The sequence below is a fragment of the Abramis brama genome (assembly GCF_963993115.1).
Source record: "Abramis brama genome assembly, chromosome: 2".
Taxonomy (NCBI): Eukaryota; Metazoa; Chordata; class Actinopteri; order Cypriniformes; family Leuciscidae; genus Abramis; species Abramis brama.
In genome coordinates this window covers 30797106-30815456 of record NC_139964.1, presented here as the reverse complement: position 1 = coordinate 30815456, position 18351 = coordinate 30797106, and the positions used below count along the sequence as shown (strand labels likewise).

Here is an 18351-nt window from a genome sequence, read left to right as displayed (position 1 = left end):
TTAAGGAGAGATTTGTGTGCAATTTTCCTATTCCTAATTATGGCAGAAATTATAACAGGGCATATATCCAAAATAGACATGTAGACAAGAATATTTTGAAGAGCCAATTCAGATGTCTAGATCACAGTGGTGGAGTGAAGCAGTAGTAAAGTATATCTAGTACTCACCTAGCACTCAGAACTGACCCACAAGGTCAAGCAAATTGTGTTCAGCACATATTTTGTAGGCGGCGTAAACCGATTTGCATAAATGCTCTTGTGAACTAGCCAGCAAATGGCACTCAGCAGGAGTAATTCATTGTCTACTAGGGAAGTGTTTGGGTGGTGTAAAGGCTTGCTGTTCTGACAGTCCCTCTGTGGTGTGTGTGTGTGTGTGTGTGGACAACGGCACTGTTTTGAGCTCTTGTGACTCTCAGTGCTGACAGAGAGATTGAACCCACTGCTGGTCGATGCATTAACACTACACCGTGCACAGACACATGTACCTGAGCTGTCAGTCCAACCCTGGGACCGTCTCAGCTCAATATCAGTGTCTTTCCAAGTGGCAGTGAATCCCAGCCCTTTTAAAATGTGTATGCTATATTAATAACAGAGCAGGATACGTTTGGGATGTTTATACTGTTCTTGATAGTTGAAGTTAAGATGTATAAGATGTAACTTTGGGAAGAATGTTGGGATGGGGGATGAGGGGTTAATCTGTTTATGCCCAATAATTTTGCAGTCGTTTATTTGTAATGTTATACAAAAAGTTTTGTGGCAGTGAGATTTTTTTTAATGCTATTGAAGGTATTTGATCAAAAAGACTGTTGAAATATCAAGACTGTTCTTATCAAGCCATTCATATTGTCTCTCTATTTCAGACATGCACAAAAACAATCCCTAAATATCTCAATTAAATCTAAACTCCCTCATACAGAACAAAGCCTTGGAATCTCAAAGCCAGAGAACAAGGTCAGAATATCTCAGCACAAAGAGGTTACTGATCTCACATATGCTCGTAACGTGCACCTCCGTCTTCCACATGCGCTCTTTCTCTCTCATTATCTGCCAGTCTGGGTTCCTGGCCTCAAATGGATTTACCCAGAATTCTCCAGAAGTAAAACCGTCCTCTTCCAACTTTTCCCCCCCTTTGTTTCAGCATCAAGTTCAAAGCCTGATGGCTTAATATTGAGCTCTCATGGTAAAGAGGTAAAGCTTTTCCTCGTTCCTTTCATTTATCCTCTTGCATATAAAACACACCCTGTAGTGCCCTAGAGGTAGCAGATACACTTTATCCATACTGCCGATGATAAATAGCTCAGTGTATTAAAAAGAGAGGGAGAGCGAGGCTCAGACATAATCAAAGTCAAGGTCCATTTAAGATGGCTGTTTGAGGCAGTGGGCATGCGAGGTGAGTGGAGCGGCTGTCTGTTCTGGTGCACCGGGGCGATAGCGCTCTAACAGCCTGAGGAGATGAGAATAGAGGGGTTAAAGGCAGAGCCAGTGCCTCAGTCAACACAGGACTTGCATCACAAACACTTTGATACTGAAAGAAGTACCAATGATAAGTTGTCTTTATTATTTTAGGCTTTTCTCCACATTCATTGATGTAATGGAGACAATAGGAAATGCTGCAAGTGTGACTCTCATTGCACTAGGGATCCCTGAGCACTTGTGACATCAATGATCAATCATGAAAACACGTTTTTACTTCACAATATTTTGCATCCAGAGGTGACGAAAGCTTAATAGCCTCAGACCTCATTCATTGCAATTGCATTGAAAAGTGAGTCCTTTTGTGAGAAAGAGAAAGTGTAAAAATTATATATATATCCGTGTATGTCCATACATCCGTGCATACATATGCATACATACATGGATGGATACTGGATGGATACTGGATGGATGGATGGATGGATGGATGGATGGATGGATGGATGGATGGATGGATGGATGGATGGATGGATGGATGGATGGATGGATGGATGGATGGATGGATGGATGGATGGATAGATAGATAGATAGATAGATAGATAGATAGATAGATAGATAGATAGATAGATAGATAGATAGATAGATAGATAGATAGATAGATCTCATGGGGCCATGAGGAAAGCAGCTTATAAATCATATATATATTTTCTTTTAATTAAATTTTTTTTTTTTTTATGCATAATGATTTGTGTGAAGGTTGTGTAGTGGTTACATGTTGGCTTAGGGGTGTTATGAACATATAACGAAAAAAGACTGACGGTCACTTCAATACCCTGATCCAGAAAAGCAACAAAACACAAAATTAAGCAAATAACTTAATTTTATTGAAAACATATATATATATATATATATATATATATAGTGCAATGCATAAGTGAATACACCCATGCTAAAGTTGACTAAAAAGAGGAATAAAAAATCATATTTTGGAAATTGAACTTAATGCCTTAATTTAAAAAATTAGGAAAAATCCAACCTTTAAGGACACCAATTTTCTTTGTGAATGAATAATGTATCGTAAATAAATAAATGTTCTTCCTTAAAATACATGGTGCATAAGTGAGTACACCCCTATGTTAAATTCCCATAGAGGCAGGCAGATTTTTATTTTTAAGTATTTTTTTTTTTTTAAATTTAGGATACTATGCATCCTGATAAAGTTCCCTTGGCCTTTGGAATTAAAATAGCCCCACATCATCACATAGCCTTCACCATACCTAGAGATTGGCATGATTTTATTTCAGTTAGCCTAAAAGCTAGTTTGATTTGCATTGAGAGATGATCTTATGGAAAGTACCCCATGCCAATCTCTAGGTATGGTGAAGGCTATGTGATGATGTGGGGCTATTTTAATTCCAAAGGCCAAGGGAACTTTATCAGGATGCATAGTATCCTAAAAAAAAAAAAAATACTTAAAAATAAAAATCTGCCTGCCTCTATGGGAATTTAACATAGGGGTGTACTCACTTATGCACCATGTATTTTAAGGAAGAACATTTATTTATTTATGATACATTATTCATTCACAAAGAAAATTGGTGTCCTTAAAGGTTGGATTTTTCCTATTTTTTTAAATTAAGGCATTAAGTTCAATTTCCAAAATATGATTTTTTATTCCTCTTTTTAGTCAACTTTAGCATGGGTGTATTCACTTATGCATTGCACTGTATATATATATATTTTTTTTACTTCTTCTCCTGTCTCTGTAAATGTCCACATTTTTAAATCATCTTGCGGACACTCATTTTGGGTGGCGTTTAGTCAACTAGGTGACTACAGCACGTTGAAAAGACGTGAATCGTAGATACAGAACCGTAAGTAAATAAATTACCGTAGTTGTATTTCAAAACGGAAGTGTGTCACGAAGCTCAATGCAATGAGTGCATTATGTTTGGGATCCCTGTGACGTTCACTCAGCTGGATCCCAATTAGCAGCCTGCCAAAGGGAGAGAGAGAAAGAAGAGAGCAAGTACGCAACACATAACATACCCAAGTATCACTCTCCCAAAATCACACACGTATTACAAACGTTAACAGGGGATACACTGCAAACATTTTGTCCAATTTACTCCATCATATTATTTGCTATCTACGCAACAAAATTGTGTCTCTCTTCTAAACTTGATTTCTTTGTGCTTTCAATTAATGTAATTCTCTAAAATGCGCAATCGACTATATTAAATTATTTAGAGTGAATGTGAACCAATCAAGCACTTGAAAATAATTTTAGCTGAAACTGTAATTCCCAGCATGCTTTGATTGGCTCTTAATGAGGAGAGTCAAAATGTTGCAATTAAGTGTTATTTTATGTGTTTTTGAGCTAGACGAGAAAAGGGGGAGACTTAATAGTGTTTAACAGTGTTTAATGTTCAATTATGTTGGAATTATTAGAACTGTTTTAATCTCCATTGTGGAGAAGAGTGGCGCATTTGCTTAGGCTGCGGACTGGTACAGTGCATGTTATTTCTGCTTTGCTCAAGGAGTAATGCTTAGCACGTAGCATGGTAATATGTGCTATTGCTAACTAATATTTATTAATTAATTCTGTCAGGGAACCTATACAATTACTTTGATACTTCTTAATTGGGTCTCTTAAAAATGACTTAATTACGTAATGTTGAAATTACGTGAACAAATTATGTTTGTTTGTTGATTCATGTGGGACCGATTTACATGATTAAATCATGTAAATCCAACACTTTTTTCAGTGTAGAATATACAGTTTGTGTCATATGAAAATATGTATGTCTATGGAAAGTCCCCATAAAACATGGAAACAGACTGGGTTGAGTAAGATTTATTTTAAAGACATTAATACTTTTATTCTGCAATAAATTGATCAAATGTGATTAAATAATCCTGAATCAAAATAAAATAAAAAATGCTTCCACAAAAATATTAAACAGCCCAATTGTTTTCGACAGACTGAAAACTGGAGTAATGATGCTGAAAATTCAGCTTTGCCATCACAGGAATAAATTACATTTTAAAATATATTCAAATTTCTAACGGCTTTTTTAAATTGTAATAATATTTCACAATATTGCTGTTTTTACTGTATTTTTTTATCAAATATAGAGACTTTAAAAAGCATTTTAAAAAGTCTACCCCCAAACCTTTGAACTGTATATGTTTTTATAATATTTGGTAAATATATATGTGGTGCAAATGTAAATGTAGTTTCTCCAGTAACAGGAAGACATTTTCCGAATGTGGAGGAACTGAATTTCCATTTGCACCACATTTACCTATTATGAACTCTTAGCATGTCCAGAGTGCTCGTCTGCACATTCTTCAGCAAAAAAAAAAAAACAGTTCATGCTTATTTGTTCATTTATAATAATTCTCAGTAAATTGTTTATCTGTGAATCCTGTGCTCTAAAAAAGGACTTTAACATTGATGGTTTTACGTCTAAGGAAGCATTTACACAATGGATGGTCTCTGTTGTAAAGATGACAATAATGCATTTCTTTTAATAGCACTATACATCTGAATGAAAAATACTGGAACAAGTTGTAAACAAACAGAAGTGTTGAATTGTTTAAATCTGCCCGTAAAGCTTTATTTGCATTCTGGTGGAGAGTCAATATTACAGCAAAAATGGACTTAAATGGGGAAAGATGGACTACAATGACGGAAAACACAACAGATGTCTAAACAACCTCTTTAATAACAACTATAATGGATTATTGCGTCTGTGCCTTTTAATGTTATTCCACAGTTCTTCGGTCTGGGAAGAGAATGTTTTGACATTAAGAGATTTAATTACAACAATGACTCTTAAGCTATTATAGGGTGTAATTAAGAGCCCTGCAACGTTATGTCTCTCCTTTGCTGTCTAATTGCCTTTCTAGGCCTTAATTCGCCAATGGAAGGTGTGTGTGTTGAATCTAGCGTGTTGAGAAAGAAATAAAGGCTGGAGTTTGGAGATGTGCATTAATCATTAGGAATATCAGTAGCAGTTGCACATAGACTGAATCCTTCAATGAGCCCCAGGGCTTTTTTTTTTCTCCAATATTGCAGCGGTGAGTCCAAACTTAGACTCTGAGTATTGATTCGTAAGACTGCTTCGGCTCTGGACACATTGCTCATTGTAAATTATACTCAGGCTGTCTATTCTTGAGCTATTGTTTTATAACCGGTTGAGCCCTGCGTGGTAGTGGCAGATAAAACAAAGATTATTTACCTGAGGTGGGATAATTTCCTCTTTATGAGGGAAATGGCCTTTAGTGAGTATCTCTATGGTGGGCTTCCCTTTATTGGCTTTGTGGCAGCCCATAACGTCTAGACCTTTGAGTTTTTGTAGTGGCTCTCTGACAAAGATATTGATTGAGGTTTTTAGGAATTCAATGTGTGTATAACCGCGTGCGTCTAATAATTTCTTGGCTGGGATTCATTCTGTAGGCTATACATCAAATCTGATTTACTGGAAGCCTTGTTTAAAATTAATGTAACCCTCATAAATGCAGGAGATGGTAACATATAAATCATTGAGGCTTATGTAATTAGTGTTGTTTTGTCCAGGTCGCTGACGTTCCAGAAGAACAGCTGCTGGTGGCCGTGTTTCCTGGCATTCCGACTGCTGCGGAACTCTTCCTGCTGCCTCCTCGGAACCAATCGGATGGCAGGAAACGGACAGAGGAGGATCTGGAGCAGGTTAGATGTGATCTGATGCAAATTTTAATGGTCAAGGTTGAAATGCGCTTGAGAATGATGGACCTTTATCAGAATAAAAGAGCAGCTTCTACCTGGGGCTACAATGAAAGTAAGTGTCACCGCATAAAGGAGACGATGCGTCAAAAATATTCCCTAAGGGGATTGTATGACATTTTTACCTATTTTCTTTCACCTTAAATGCAAAATTATCTCTGTGATAATAGCAGAAATACTAGTGTCTAATTAGGCTTACATGACAAGGACATTTACAGTAGGGACTTCTAAATTCAATACACTTTTGAGGTTCAAATGTGTATTAGTAGTGATTTTTAAAGCATTATAACTATAGTTATAGTATCAGATCATTTAATACATAAATTAATACATTTACAATAGTAAATAACACAAGCATAACAATTTCTGCAGTAACATTTATAACATAATATTTTTGAAAATAATTTTCGAAAATAATTTACTAATTGAAATAATCATTTAATAATAAATTGAGAATTTTATCAATTTAAAAAAAATCTTAGAAATAAACAGATTTATGCATTTTCAGTGCATTTTAAAATGCAATGAATTTTTAAAATCATGAACAAAAAGCAAGTAAACCAACCAACAGTGCAGTGCACTCAATAATCTGGTAAGTCTGTGCACACTGGGATACAGATATTCTCAAATAAAGATCAGGCAATGCCAATTTTACATACAGTACACACAGTGAATATGACATGGATGACATGACATGACAGAAACTGGATATAGCGCAGCATAGTCTGAAGTTGCTTGCTTGTGGATGAGTGTCACACTGCAGTTTATCAAAATCTGACATTGTGCATCATCTCCACTGTAATGTCTAAGTAGGATTTGTATTTGATACACACAAGAGTGCAGAATCCTGTTTATAGATGCGTATATGGTCTATTATCTACTGCCGAACATTCAGCACAGATTATTATTATTATTTATTTTTTTAATCCACCTTAGCAACTGCATACATGCAAAATGGCAAGCAACCTGGCAAGCGGCACTCGCATTTCTGAAGTCTGTATATAACTCTTCTGAATGCTGTTTTCTTTTCCTAGATATCAGAAATCCTGGTCAATGCACTGAATCAGATCTCGCTGGAGTTCGAGTTGAAACCTGGCTCCCGGGTCATCGTTTACATCACGCAATTAACTTTAGGTAACAGACTGTTGAAAACATATTGTTTGTAGCTGTTTCGGCATGATTTAGTTGATGACTGAAGTGCGTGACTGCTTTTATTTGATTACCTTAGTGGTATTTCAGTTGATCTCCCACTCTAGCTTCTGTTGGGTGCCATATACTGTTCCCTAGAGTAATTTCGTTGATTGCTTTTTTGAGACCAGAAGCTTGTCAGCACTATAAATTGTTGAAAGATTGGGCTTTTATACTCCACTAGTGATGCTGAAAGCCTTATGGAAGATAATTGGATAATTGCTCTCCAGCAATCATGGCTTGCAAGATTTTCTCACATTCAACGTAGAGAAAAAGTCTCCCCTGAATAGAAGTAGATTTTCTGGTCTTTTGTTTTATTGGGCCAGCTTTTGAATAAGATTTTTTTTTTTTTTTTTTTTTTAATGATTGGACTTGTTGCAAAACACTATAACCAAATTTTCTTTTGTGCAATTTGATTCAAAATCACTCATGAAGAATCTCAATCTTGATATTCAGTTCAGCTCATTGAATCATTCACTCACTTACTCACTGAACTGCAAGTCAGTATGATTGTCATTAAATCAGTTTAATTAGTGACTCATTGTTCATAGCATGATAATCCAGGCAAAAATTATTCAATATAGTGTTGTTTATTCACTAAGGAATATGTCGGGTAACAAATGAACTGGAATCGCTTCCTATAGCTAAACTAGAAGAATATGTAGGGCCCTGTGATTTTTGGTATATAGAAATCATGGATGGAATTGTGGATCCCAGTCATTAAAACGGATATACTGTATAAGAATGCCACCGAATTGGATTCATAAATCAAAAATTAGGCTTGTACAATTAATCAAATTCAAATTGCAATATGGAGGCCATCTGTGATTATGAAACTGCTGTTTAAATATAAAGTCTGCATGTTCTGCACGTCTTAGAATGAATGAGAGAACTTGAAATTATGACAGAAATATATTACCTTCATTATAGTGGTAGAAACAGTCATGTGTTTGATTCCCAGGAAACACACAATTTTTGGATAAAACATGGGCCAAATGAATAAATAATTTGAATTGGAACCAGAATCCCAAATAAAAAGATGTCTGGTGTGCTTTTACTGAATTCGTTCTAATTTAGCCTATATTCATCATCATCCATCTTGTACTCCGCCATGTGCCACATATACCTTTACTATTCTGTGCCAGCCATGTGATAATGGTTACTAATTTCTTGTAGCGATAATAGCATTGAGTTGTAGAGAGTAAACGCTCTCTTACTGTGACTCATGGTCTGTGCTATTAACCATTTTTACAGCAAAACATTGGCCGCCTCCTTTGCCCATTTCTTTTCTCGCTTTCATAGCCAAAGTTCTGGAAAGCATTCAAGATTCTTTCTGAAAGGTCAGAGGATTCATGGAGCTATCTTTCAACAGCATAGTCATGGGGGAAATATACAGTCAGTGGGTGTAAAGCACCAATGAACAATTTTGAAGGCATGCCAACAATTGGCAGAAGTCCCTCTGGGAGAGTGGAAGAAGTTTTGTGGAAATTGTCACAGGAGATGCGATTCAAGTTCAGTTCTTTACTTCACTTGAAATAAAAGGTATTAGATCTGCATGAATTGCCATTTTTAGACTGGTACATTTTGTTCTGAAACGGATATTGTTCAGACGATATTGTTATTTGACAAAATTAGCAGTGAATCCTCTTGCAAATATTGTGCTGTTGAAATTATATTAAAGGTCTTTTAAAAGCTGAAGTGTGTAGTATCTATGCCACTTGCATCACCAGGAGGTTTTGTTTTCAAGTTCATTTCTCGAACAATTCCCATCCGCCACTGGTCAAACCATCAGATAGTCCAGTCCCAAACTCACACTATTGGTCGAGACAATGTTGATGGGTTGGGATGCTAAAACACGGCAATGTTTTGAAAGCAAATTATTCTCTGAATATTAAGCTGGAATAGGAGAAAGCATTTTAATATTTACACAAAAATTATATATTAGGGCTGTGCCGGTAAACTTGACAACCGCGCCACCGCGGTGGCTGAGTAGCACCGGCGGTGGTCCGTCTAAACAATTTTTTTGTATTTGAATGCTGTTTTACATTAATATTATGACACGAGTGAAGCACAAAGCTTTGTTTACAAAAGAAATAATAGATTAGCAAATAAATGTCACATCGCAGCCATGGAAACATTGGGATTTATGACGAATGAGAGAGTTGTGCGTGAGCCCATAAATTTAAGCTTTGTCGGCTTTGAATTCTGGTTTGCGATCTGGTCACCCGATTATCAGCGAATTTAACAATATTCCATTAGTTATTCCATATAGATAGCTTGAATTATCTACTTTTAAACAAAACAATTTTCAAAACGAAAAGAAACCGACTAGCCTACTCTGCTTATCCGTATTGAAGTGTGCATTTCTCTCTATAGGCGCGTTCACTGCGAAGATGTCGAGTCAGCATCGCCAACTTAATCTTTGCAGCCGACACTGACACAGAAAACACTAGTTTATTAATAAACAATTAAAATGTCTCCTTGCTATATTTGACACATTCATAATCGTGACTCATACCTGCATGGAATCTCTTGTTTCTTTTTCCAAATCTTCAGTCGCGTCTCACCCATTTTCTAAGGGGATTATAAACGTTTCTTCCTTTGTTCGCTTTCAATTAAGCCTATTATATTCGTATTCTTTTCTGTAGCCTACATTTTTACGTGCACGTCGAATTCTTTTTAACACAGTTTGTGCTTGTTATTAGACATGGTAAGGCGGCACGTCAAGTTTATTTGTAAACCGTGTTTCAAACGCGCGGGTGATTTTAGTTTCGCTTTGCCAGCGCAAAATCAAACATAGCCTAAATGTCTTGCCCTTGTGGAGGATAAAATTCGCTCTTCCGACCATTTACAACAAGTAGAAAACATGAAGATATCAGAAAAAAGATTGATGGTCTCTTTCCTGCTCGTTTCCAACATCCCTCTCAAAGTGCAGAGCGGTAGGCTATGTGAAACATAGCCTATGTCTTTGTGTGGAAATATAAAACAGTTTTTTTTTTTTTTTTTAAATAGATTTTACTTTATTATATTATTTAAGTTACCATTATTTACTGATATTTATTCCAATGCTATACAGGCTTTAGTGTGTTGTGTCTTTGACGGAATTGCTCAAATAAACAATTTTTTTTATTTATTATTATTTCAAAACAACCCGCAACCACCGCACCACTGCCGGTAGTTGGTCCATTAACCACCGCGGTGGTAAAAAAACTGCCACCGTCACAGCCCTATATATAGTAAGTTATATTAAAAGAGTTATAAAAGATTCGAAAATATACACCGTTAACATTCTTGGGGACAGTAAGATTTCTCTTAGTAGTCTCTTATGTTCACCAAGGCTGTATTTATTTGATCAAAAATACAGTAAAAACAGTAATATTGTGAAATATTATTACAATTTGAAAGAACTGGTTTCTATTTTAATGTACATTAAAATGTAATTTATTCCTGTGTTTTCAGCATCATTACTCCAGTCTTCAGTGTCAAAAGATCCTTCAGAAATCATTATAATATGCTGATTTTCTGCTCTAAGAAACATTTCTTATTATTATCAATGTCGAAAACAGTCGTGGTGTTTAATATTTTTGTGGAAACCATGCTAGTTTTTTTTTTTTTTTTTTTTTTGGATTCTTCGATGAATAGGAAGTAGAAAAGAACAGCATTTATTTGAAATAAAAAAAGTAACAATGTAAAAGTTTTACTGTCAATTTTGATCAATTTAATTGATCAAAGCTTAATAAAAGCTTAGCTTAATAAAAATAATAACTTCTTTAAAAAAAAAAAAATCTTAGTGACCCAACAATTGAATTGTACATATAAAGCAAGATCTGAAAGATATATGAGTTTGTTTTTTTCTTATAAAAAAGAGACGGTGTGCATTAACTCTTGTTTTTGTCTTTGTCACAGCTCCTCTGGTTGACTCCATCCCAAGACACAGCAGTTCTGCTATGCTGATGCTTCTGTCGGTGGTGTTTTTGGGTTTAGCTGTATTTCTCATCTACAAATTTAAGAGGTATATCCATGCAAACAGTTTTTATTATGACACATTCCTTTTACCAGGACTCCAGCAACTGAACTTCATTTCTTTTCATGCACACCATAGTTCTCGTTTCTGTTTATCTATATATAAAGATAAAGTAAGATTTGATGGGACGGTATCAGGAGCGACTTTCCTTTGCATCAGGCAGTGCTATTTTTACTCATGATAGTTGTGAGATCTAGTTATTAGTTTGCATATGATAGAAACATTTGAAAAAAAAAAAAAAAAAACGTCCTGTGAAAGTGCAGGAAAATATCAATGGATTGTTTAATATGCAGCCGTGGTTCCTCTACTGGAAAACTGTTTTGTAATGATTTGAATAATTTATTTGGTCTCAAAATAATTCAAATGGAAAAGACTCAGGGAAATGTTGAAACAATCATTAATAATGGATATATTTTTTTCACCCCCCCCCCCCCCCAAGTAATTTAAAAAGGAAGCATATTTATGGAAATGTTACACTTGGAAAAACAAAGCAATTAGCTTACAAAATTAATAGTAATTTGAAGAGGAAAAAATGGGATGGGATGGGATGGGATGGGCTGGGGGGGCATTTCTAATTCATAAAAATGAAAAGTGAGCTCAGAAAATGGCAAACACATTACAGTCTGGTTTGTGTGTTGGAAAAGTACACCATGGAATTTGGGGGAATTACTAATACATTGCTGTATTTTTTTCCGGGTTGTCACAGCGTTATCAAGGCGATGTATTTTGCTTCTCTCTACCTCTGATTGCCTGTGCAACTTCTCCTCCAGAAGTTATTAAATATACTCAGCAATCATTATTTCAGGAATACAATGAAGGATTGCACTTGCACTCACATAGTATTTAACAACTTGTTATATTGCAGATTAACAAGTTTGCATGTGCACAGCCCTTACCTTGTGTTGTCATGCGTGTTATGCCAATTTGCTACTGAAATGGGCGCAAAATCAAACATATTTGTTCACATTTGTCTGTTTTGGTAATTTGATTTGAGATGATTTTGATTTCTGAATATCTTCTCAAACAGAACAGATTGCAACTTCATTTGGTGGCACTAGTAGTGCACAGAAATTACACTACACCTTTTAAACACAATGTTTGTTTTTTTTCCTAACAAAAACTTATGCAGAAAAATCCCCTGGATTAACATCTACGCGGAGGTAAACCATGAGAAAGAGCAGGAGATGATCAATACGGTGGGCCAGAGTGACGCCACACCCAAAATCACCCTGAGTGAGTTGATGGAGAAAGAGCTGGAGGCCCGTGCCAAACGTGAGTGAAATGCTTAGAAAATCAATCAATTATTAAAAAACATCAGAGAAAATGCATATTTTTCTTACTGCATTGTCAAATAGCTTTTTTCTTATTCTTGTTTTAAGCATAAACCTGACATTTTTATAGTAAAAAGTACACATAAAAATAAAAAATTGCCAACTATATGTAGTAGAAAAAAATACTTGAATTAGGGTTGCCCCTAATAGTCGATGAGAAAAGGCTTAGTCGACCAAAGTCGGTTAGTCACAAAAAAAAAAATTACACAGGAATTGGCGAAGTCAACACGGCTGGACCATGTCAGGATTATGTTTTGTTTTGTTTGGTGTGTTTGTTTGTGTCATTCTAAGTTTGATCTATGCTGTGTTCAAAATCGTCCCCTATACCCTCATTAGAGGCTGACATTTTTTGACATTAAAAAAATGGGAAACAAAATCACTATTAATCACGGGATTGGGACGGGACAGGAAAAAATATCAGCGGGAGTGGGCGGGACCGGGAATCGTATATATACAGTTTCTATAAATAAACTCTATATTTAAATTTTGAACTAAATTATATTTGCCCTTTCTCTTTATGCTCTCCTGTTTGCTTTGGTGTGGCTGGTAAAGTGAATGACGTGTTCCACACACGCATGAGACACACGCTTTTCACACGCTCTCACGCCACACATTACATCCATTTTCTCACGCACAGAAAAATCGCAAAGCAAAGAGGACACGGAGACCGACAGACTAGACAGAGCAGGTTACTTTATGATATAAAAAAATCTCAGCTCTCAGATTCTGTCAATTTTATTATGAAATTCAAACAATAAATACCGTTTTGGCGCTTGTAAATGTTACGTGACAGATCCCTAGCGCACGTGAACCGATCATCTCTACTAGCTAATAGTTAATAAAGACGAATGGACACTGTTGAAAGATACAGTACAACTTACCGAAATGTATATTCCTCATACATAATATCGATCAATCAGTGTTTTTCATCAGCGTGAAGAGGTCAATAACATAGCTGGAGAACAAGGTCACATTTACCTCAGGAAAGCCATTTAATGAACATAATATAGGCTATAGCACATAGTTGGCAAGAAAAAAAAAATAGCTATAGAGAGTATTTTGCTAAATATGTGTTCTATATTACATATTTATTATATTTTTACTTGTATCATTAAATAAAGTTGTTATTATAATAATAAAAAAAAACGCATTATATTTAATTTGAGTTATTTTTAACCTTAAATAATAGCCTACTACCAGCTGATAGGGCTCTATGTTTACAGCATTAGGTGAGTTGTTTTTTTCTTGAGAAAAAATAACGCCTATCTTGTGTAGCCTACCTAATATTTATCCAAATGAGTCAATATTATATCAAATCACAATAACTGAATTGAATTGAAATAATAAAAAAGCGTAGCTTACCAGAAATTGTACCATGTAAACATTGTAACATGTTGTCACTAAACCTAATAAAAATCAGTTGAGTTACTAAAATGTTAGTGACAATCACAATACACTTATTGTGATGCATTTTTTTTTTTACTGTAACTGACAGATTCCGGTCAAAAAAACACAACACGGGAGTGGGAGGGAATAGGAGTCATTCTTCTGGGATTGGGACGGGATTGGATGTTTTTTCGTGGGATTGGGACGGGACAGGATTTTTTTTGTGGGAGTGGGACGGGAGAGGTTTGAAAATCCACTCCCGTGTCACCCTCTAACCCTCATTCACTATTCCCTATATTACTCCACTAATATAGTCCACTTGAAGGAGTGAATGAAAACGAGTGAGTGAATTTGGACACTGAGTGCGCCGGAAGGGCTTTTGCACAGTTTGTGCTTGCCGTTTAATAATCATCTGAAACTTACTGTAGCAAACTGGCATCTCCAGTAGTAATGAAAAGATTTATCTTGAACTCTACTATGAAGGTAAAAGAGTAGCAAAACTCGAGAGCAAGTAGATGTGAATTTGAGAACTTGTACAATAAATATTCGTACTTGTACATGAACATTTACACTCAACGCTCCAATGTGGGCGCCAACCAATAAAACGGCTCCTTTGAACACCCTCGCTCTCGCCCCCCTGTCTCTCTCGCCGCCACTGAGTTTCAAGTGCACAAGTTAGTTTTGCACCTAATATATCGCGAAAAGAGTAGCAAAAATCAAGGCGCGAAATTTTAAATTGCAGTGACAGATTTGAGAAGTTGCAAGTGCCTAATTGAGGTTGTACTGCGAATGTGAATGTAAGATTAAATGCAAATATATAAGTTTGTGTCTGTCATTGTATTTCTGTGAATGGCATTTTACACATTTGTGACTACTTGTCTGCAGCTTCAAATTCAGAATACAAGTTTGTGACTATTGTCTGCGAGTGCAAATTTCAACATTCAACTTCAGATTTCACAGGTTTTCACATTAGAGCTATGAGTGTAAATGTTCACGTACAAGTACGAATATTTATTGTACAAGTTCTCAAATTCAAATCTACGTGCTCTTGAGTTTTGCTACTCTTTTACCTTCATACTCTGCCATGGAACTAGCATGTATAAACCTTGATTACAATTTTTTATAATCAATCAAAAAGGAATTTACACCTGTATGATATTACGGTGTACCCACATTGGACCAGCAGTTTGGAAAATTGGGTATTCTCTAGCCGTTGAGAGTACATCAATTGTACACTCGTTATTGCGGTGCATTGTGGGATTGAATGAGTTCACTCAATAATGTCCACTATGCTTTCGGACACCACTACAAATGGGTGTCCCCTCAAACAGTGGCCTATTTAGAGTATAGGGATGATTTTGGACACAGCCTTAATTTCCCATTGTGTTTGATTAATGATCCCATTCACCTGTTGACTATTTAACTTTTTAAAGGCAAAGTTCAGTTGCTGCCTTCATTTTTTAAGAGTAAATAAATTAGCTGATAACTTGGGATTTCAACGTAAATTAAACTGACTTAAAAATATTGAGTTGATTCTTATATAACTTGAAATTGCTTGAATTATTTTAATGAGTTAAAGTAATGGAAAAATATGTTGCCATGACTTTTTCAGGAAACATGAATACTTTTCCTTTTCCAGCACTCTTAGGCTTAATAGTTCTTAAGAATAAGAAAAAAATAAAGTTATTTTTTTTTTCAGGGTTAGTAATTTTCAGCCTCAAGAACATCTGAGCCACAGACCTGTGTACTATTATAAAACTACTGTTGCGGTGGCGAGATTTTCCGTGACGCTCCTTTTTCCACTAAAAATATGAATCAGTAAGCTTTCAGAATTACACAGTGAAAACTATCAGAACAAAAACACCCTTTGGAATCAGAAGAGTTTATAATCTGACACGTAATGCATGCTAATGAGAACTATCTACATTGGGCCCAAGTGTCCTTATTTCCCGAGTGGATGCTTCTGTGATCATGTAATTGCTTAATAACTGCAAATTAATATTTAATTGGTGCTGTTAAGCAGTGATTATAAAAGAGCACTGATTAAACTATAAAAGGGGTCAAATTGGGGTCAGTGTGATAACAACAACTGTGATAAATAAACATGCAACATTCGGTGCCATGCAGAAAATAAATCCCACCACTGTTTCTGTGGGTGTTTAATGGGGGGGGGGGGGCATTTGTATTTTTTGTTTGATTTCTTACTTAATGGTTCAGTTTCCAGCCTGCTTTACATTCATTTGCTTCCCTTCACCAGGATCAATTTTTAATGAGTCTAATACTAGAAAACTTTCAGTCTGTTAATTTATTGATGAGTAATATATAGTTGGGTATATAATCAAGCATTTAGAGATAACGTGAAATGGCATTCGCTATGCATGTAGAAAAACCATATATTCAACTTGAAAACAGAGTTGTTTCAGAGGTGGAGAAAGTCAATGCTGATGTTGTTAACATTACCAATTTGAGAACAAAGTATAATTTGCACGGTTTGACATGATATGATAAGCGATCGTTAGATTTAATCAACGTGATTTCCTGCTTTTTTCCCTTAGTTGGTCAGAACAAAAGTGGATGTTACTTGTTCAGATGACATTTTGTGGTGAAAATTCTTATGTTGGTCATAATTCCAAAAAGTAGAATATGTGATTGCGAATGACAGTATCCACACCGGCGCGGTGACTGGCAGCCGCACATTCTCCTCAAAACCGTGCCGAGGCACAACTCACGTAAAGTTGATAATTCCTCGAATAACTGCAATTGCAGATTTCGAACAGAGATGGCGACAAAGAGGAAAAATTACGGACTGCAGCTTTAAGGACATTTGTTGAGAAAATAGTGAATTTTGATTTGTTGAATTATGAAGGCTAATGTGTCATTTCTGTCTTTGACACGTAGGTGGAGTGATCAACACCTGTGAAAGCACAAGGGAGATCCCGAACTGCACGAGTGTCTGAAAACATCAGGAAAAAAAAGATGGAGGTGTATTGTAAAAATGTGTACAGAGGTATCACAATTTTAAAGGTTGACAGTTTTCCTCCTTTGCTTTTTTTGTAATTTCAAAACACTGTCATTGTTAATAGTTTTCTAAGGAGCTCAGATTTGCATGGATGTCTTGTTTGTTACGATCTGTGGAAAAGAAGAATAGACTTAACTACAGTACAAGTCACCGAAAACATGCTTAGGAATTGACCAACTTTTGAAATTCCAAATGGTCCGTTCTAAATACAGAACAAAATCGCAGACGTTGTGGGAAAAGCCACTAAACTTCTCTCAGTACATTTCCTTTGTGCATCATTGAACTACGCTTGTTAGTCTGAGTCAGTTTTTCAGATGAATATAAATTGGGGAAAAAGTGTCTTTTAGTTTCAAAAACTGTGATTTTGTTGGGTCACAACTTAAGCCAACTGTTCAAACTGATTTTCACACATTGTGAAGGGTGCTTTTAGTGGCTATATTAACTTAATTTTTATGTTTTTAATCTCTTCAGTAGGTCATCGCATTTTTATATTTGTTATAGCTTGAACTGAGGGAGCAAAATTGCAGCTGAGACAACAACAAAAAAATACAAACAAAAAAAAAAGCCAACAGTGTTTAAATCCCTCTCTATGGCCCTGTTTACACCTGGTATTAAGATGCGTTTTGGTCGATCGGATCACAAGTGGACGACGCTAAATACAGGTGTAAACGGGGTGTAAAACGTTTTGAGCTTGTCCACTTTCGACCACTTCCAGTGGTAGTCAAAAACACATTCGACCGAATTGCTTCCGTAGTGTAGACGCTCATGTGGTCGAATGCGTTCAAACAGCCACAAAAGACCTCCTACTCTCCGTCTACTGATCTAATGCATGAACACTATGGGAAGCGCGCTAGCCAGACAGGATTTAAAGTTTGACAGCTGGAGACCCGAGTTTGGTTTGAAGACGAAAAACACACCAAGCACAATGTTCTCTCACCATTCCTGATTTCTAACACACACTCACAGCGTTCGGCGTGGTCTTGCAGCTGTCAGAGCAGAAACGAAAGCTGCTGCTCTCCTTGTTTATCTGTTGTCTTAAAGCGAATTTATGTGTAATTTGCGCAAGCTTATTTTGTCCATTTGATCGAAAGATCTATAACAAAAACCCATACATTTACCCGCCCATAGACCCTCCTCTTGAAGAAATCAGGACAGAAGTGGTTGAAAGTGGACAAAAGAGACGGATTAAAACACCAAGCGTAAACGGGTATGTGTCTTGT

At 36.0% G+C, this 18351-nt stretch overlaps 1 protein-coding gene across 1 annotated transcript in view; it reads left to right on the top strand.

Moving 5' to 3' along the window:
* sorcs3a (sortilin related VPS10 domain containing receptor 3a) overlaps positions 1 to 17665 on the top strand; it is a 240313-nt gene extending 222648 nt beyond the window's left edge. The window contains exons 23-27 of the mRNA XM_084096471.1: positions 5998 to 6129; positions 7218 to 7317; positions 11278 to 11383; positions 12525 to 12667; positions 17011 to 17665. Of these exons, the coding sequence (XP_083952597.1) occupies positions 5998 to 6129; positions 7218 to 7317; positions 11278 to 11383; positions 12525 to 12667; positions 17011 to 17069 (540 nt within the window). The 3' untranslated portion in view covers positions 17070 to 17665. The remainder of the gene's footprint in view (positions 1 to 5997; positions 6130 to 7217; positions 7318 to 11277; positions 11384 to 12524; positions 12668 to 17010) is intronic.
* The last annotated feature ends 686 nt before the right edge of the window (positions 17666 to 18351 follow it).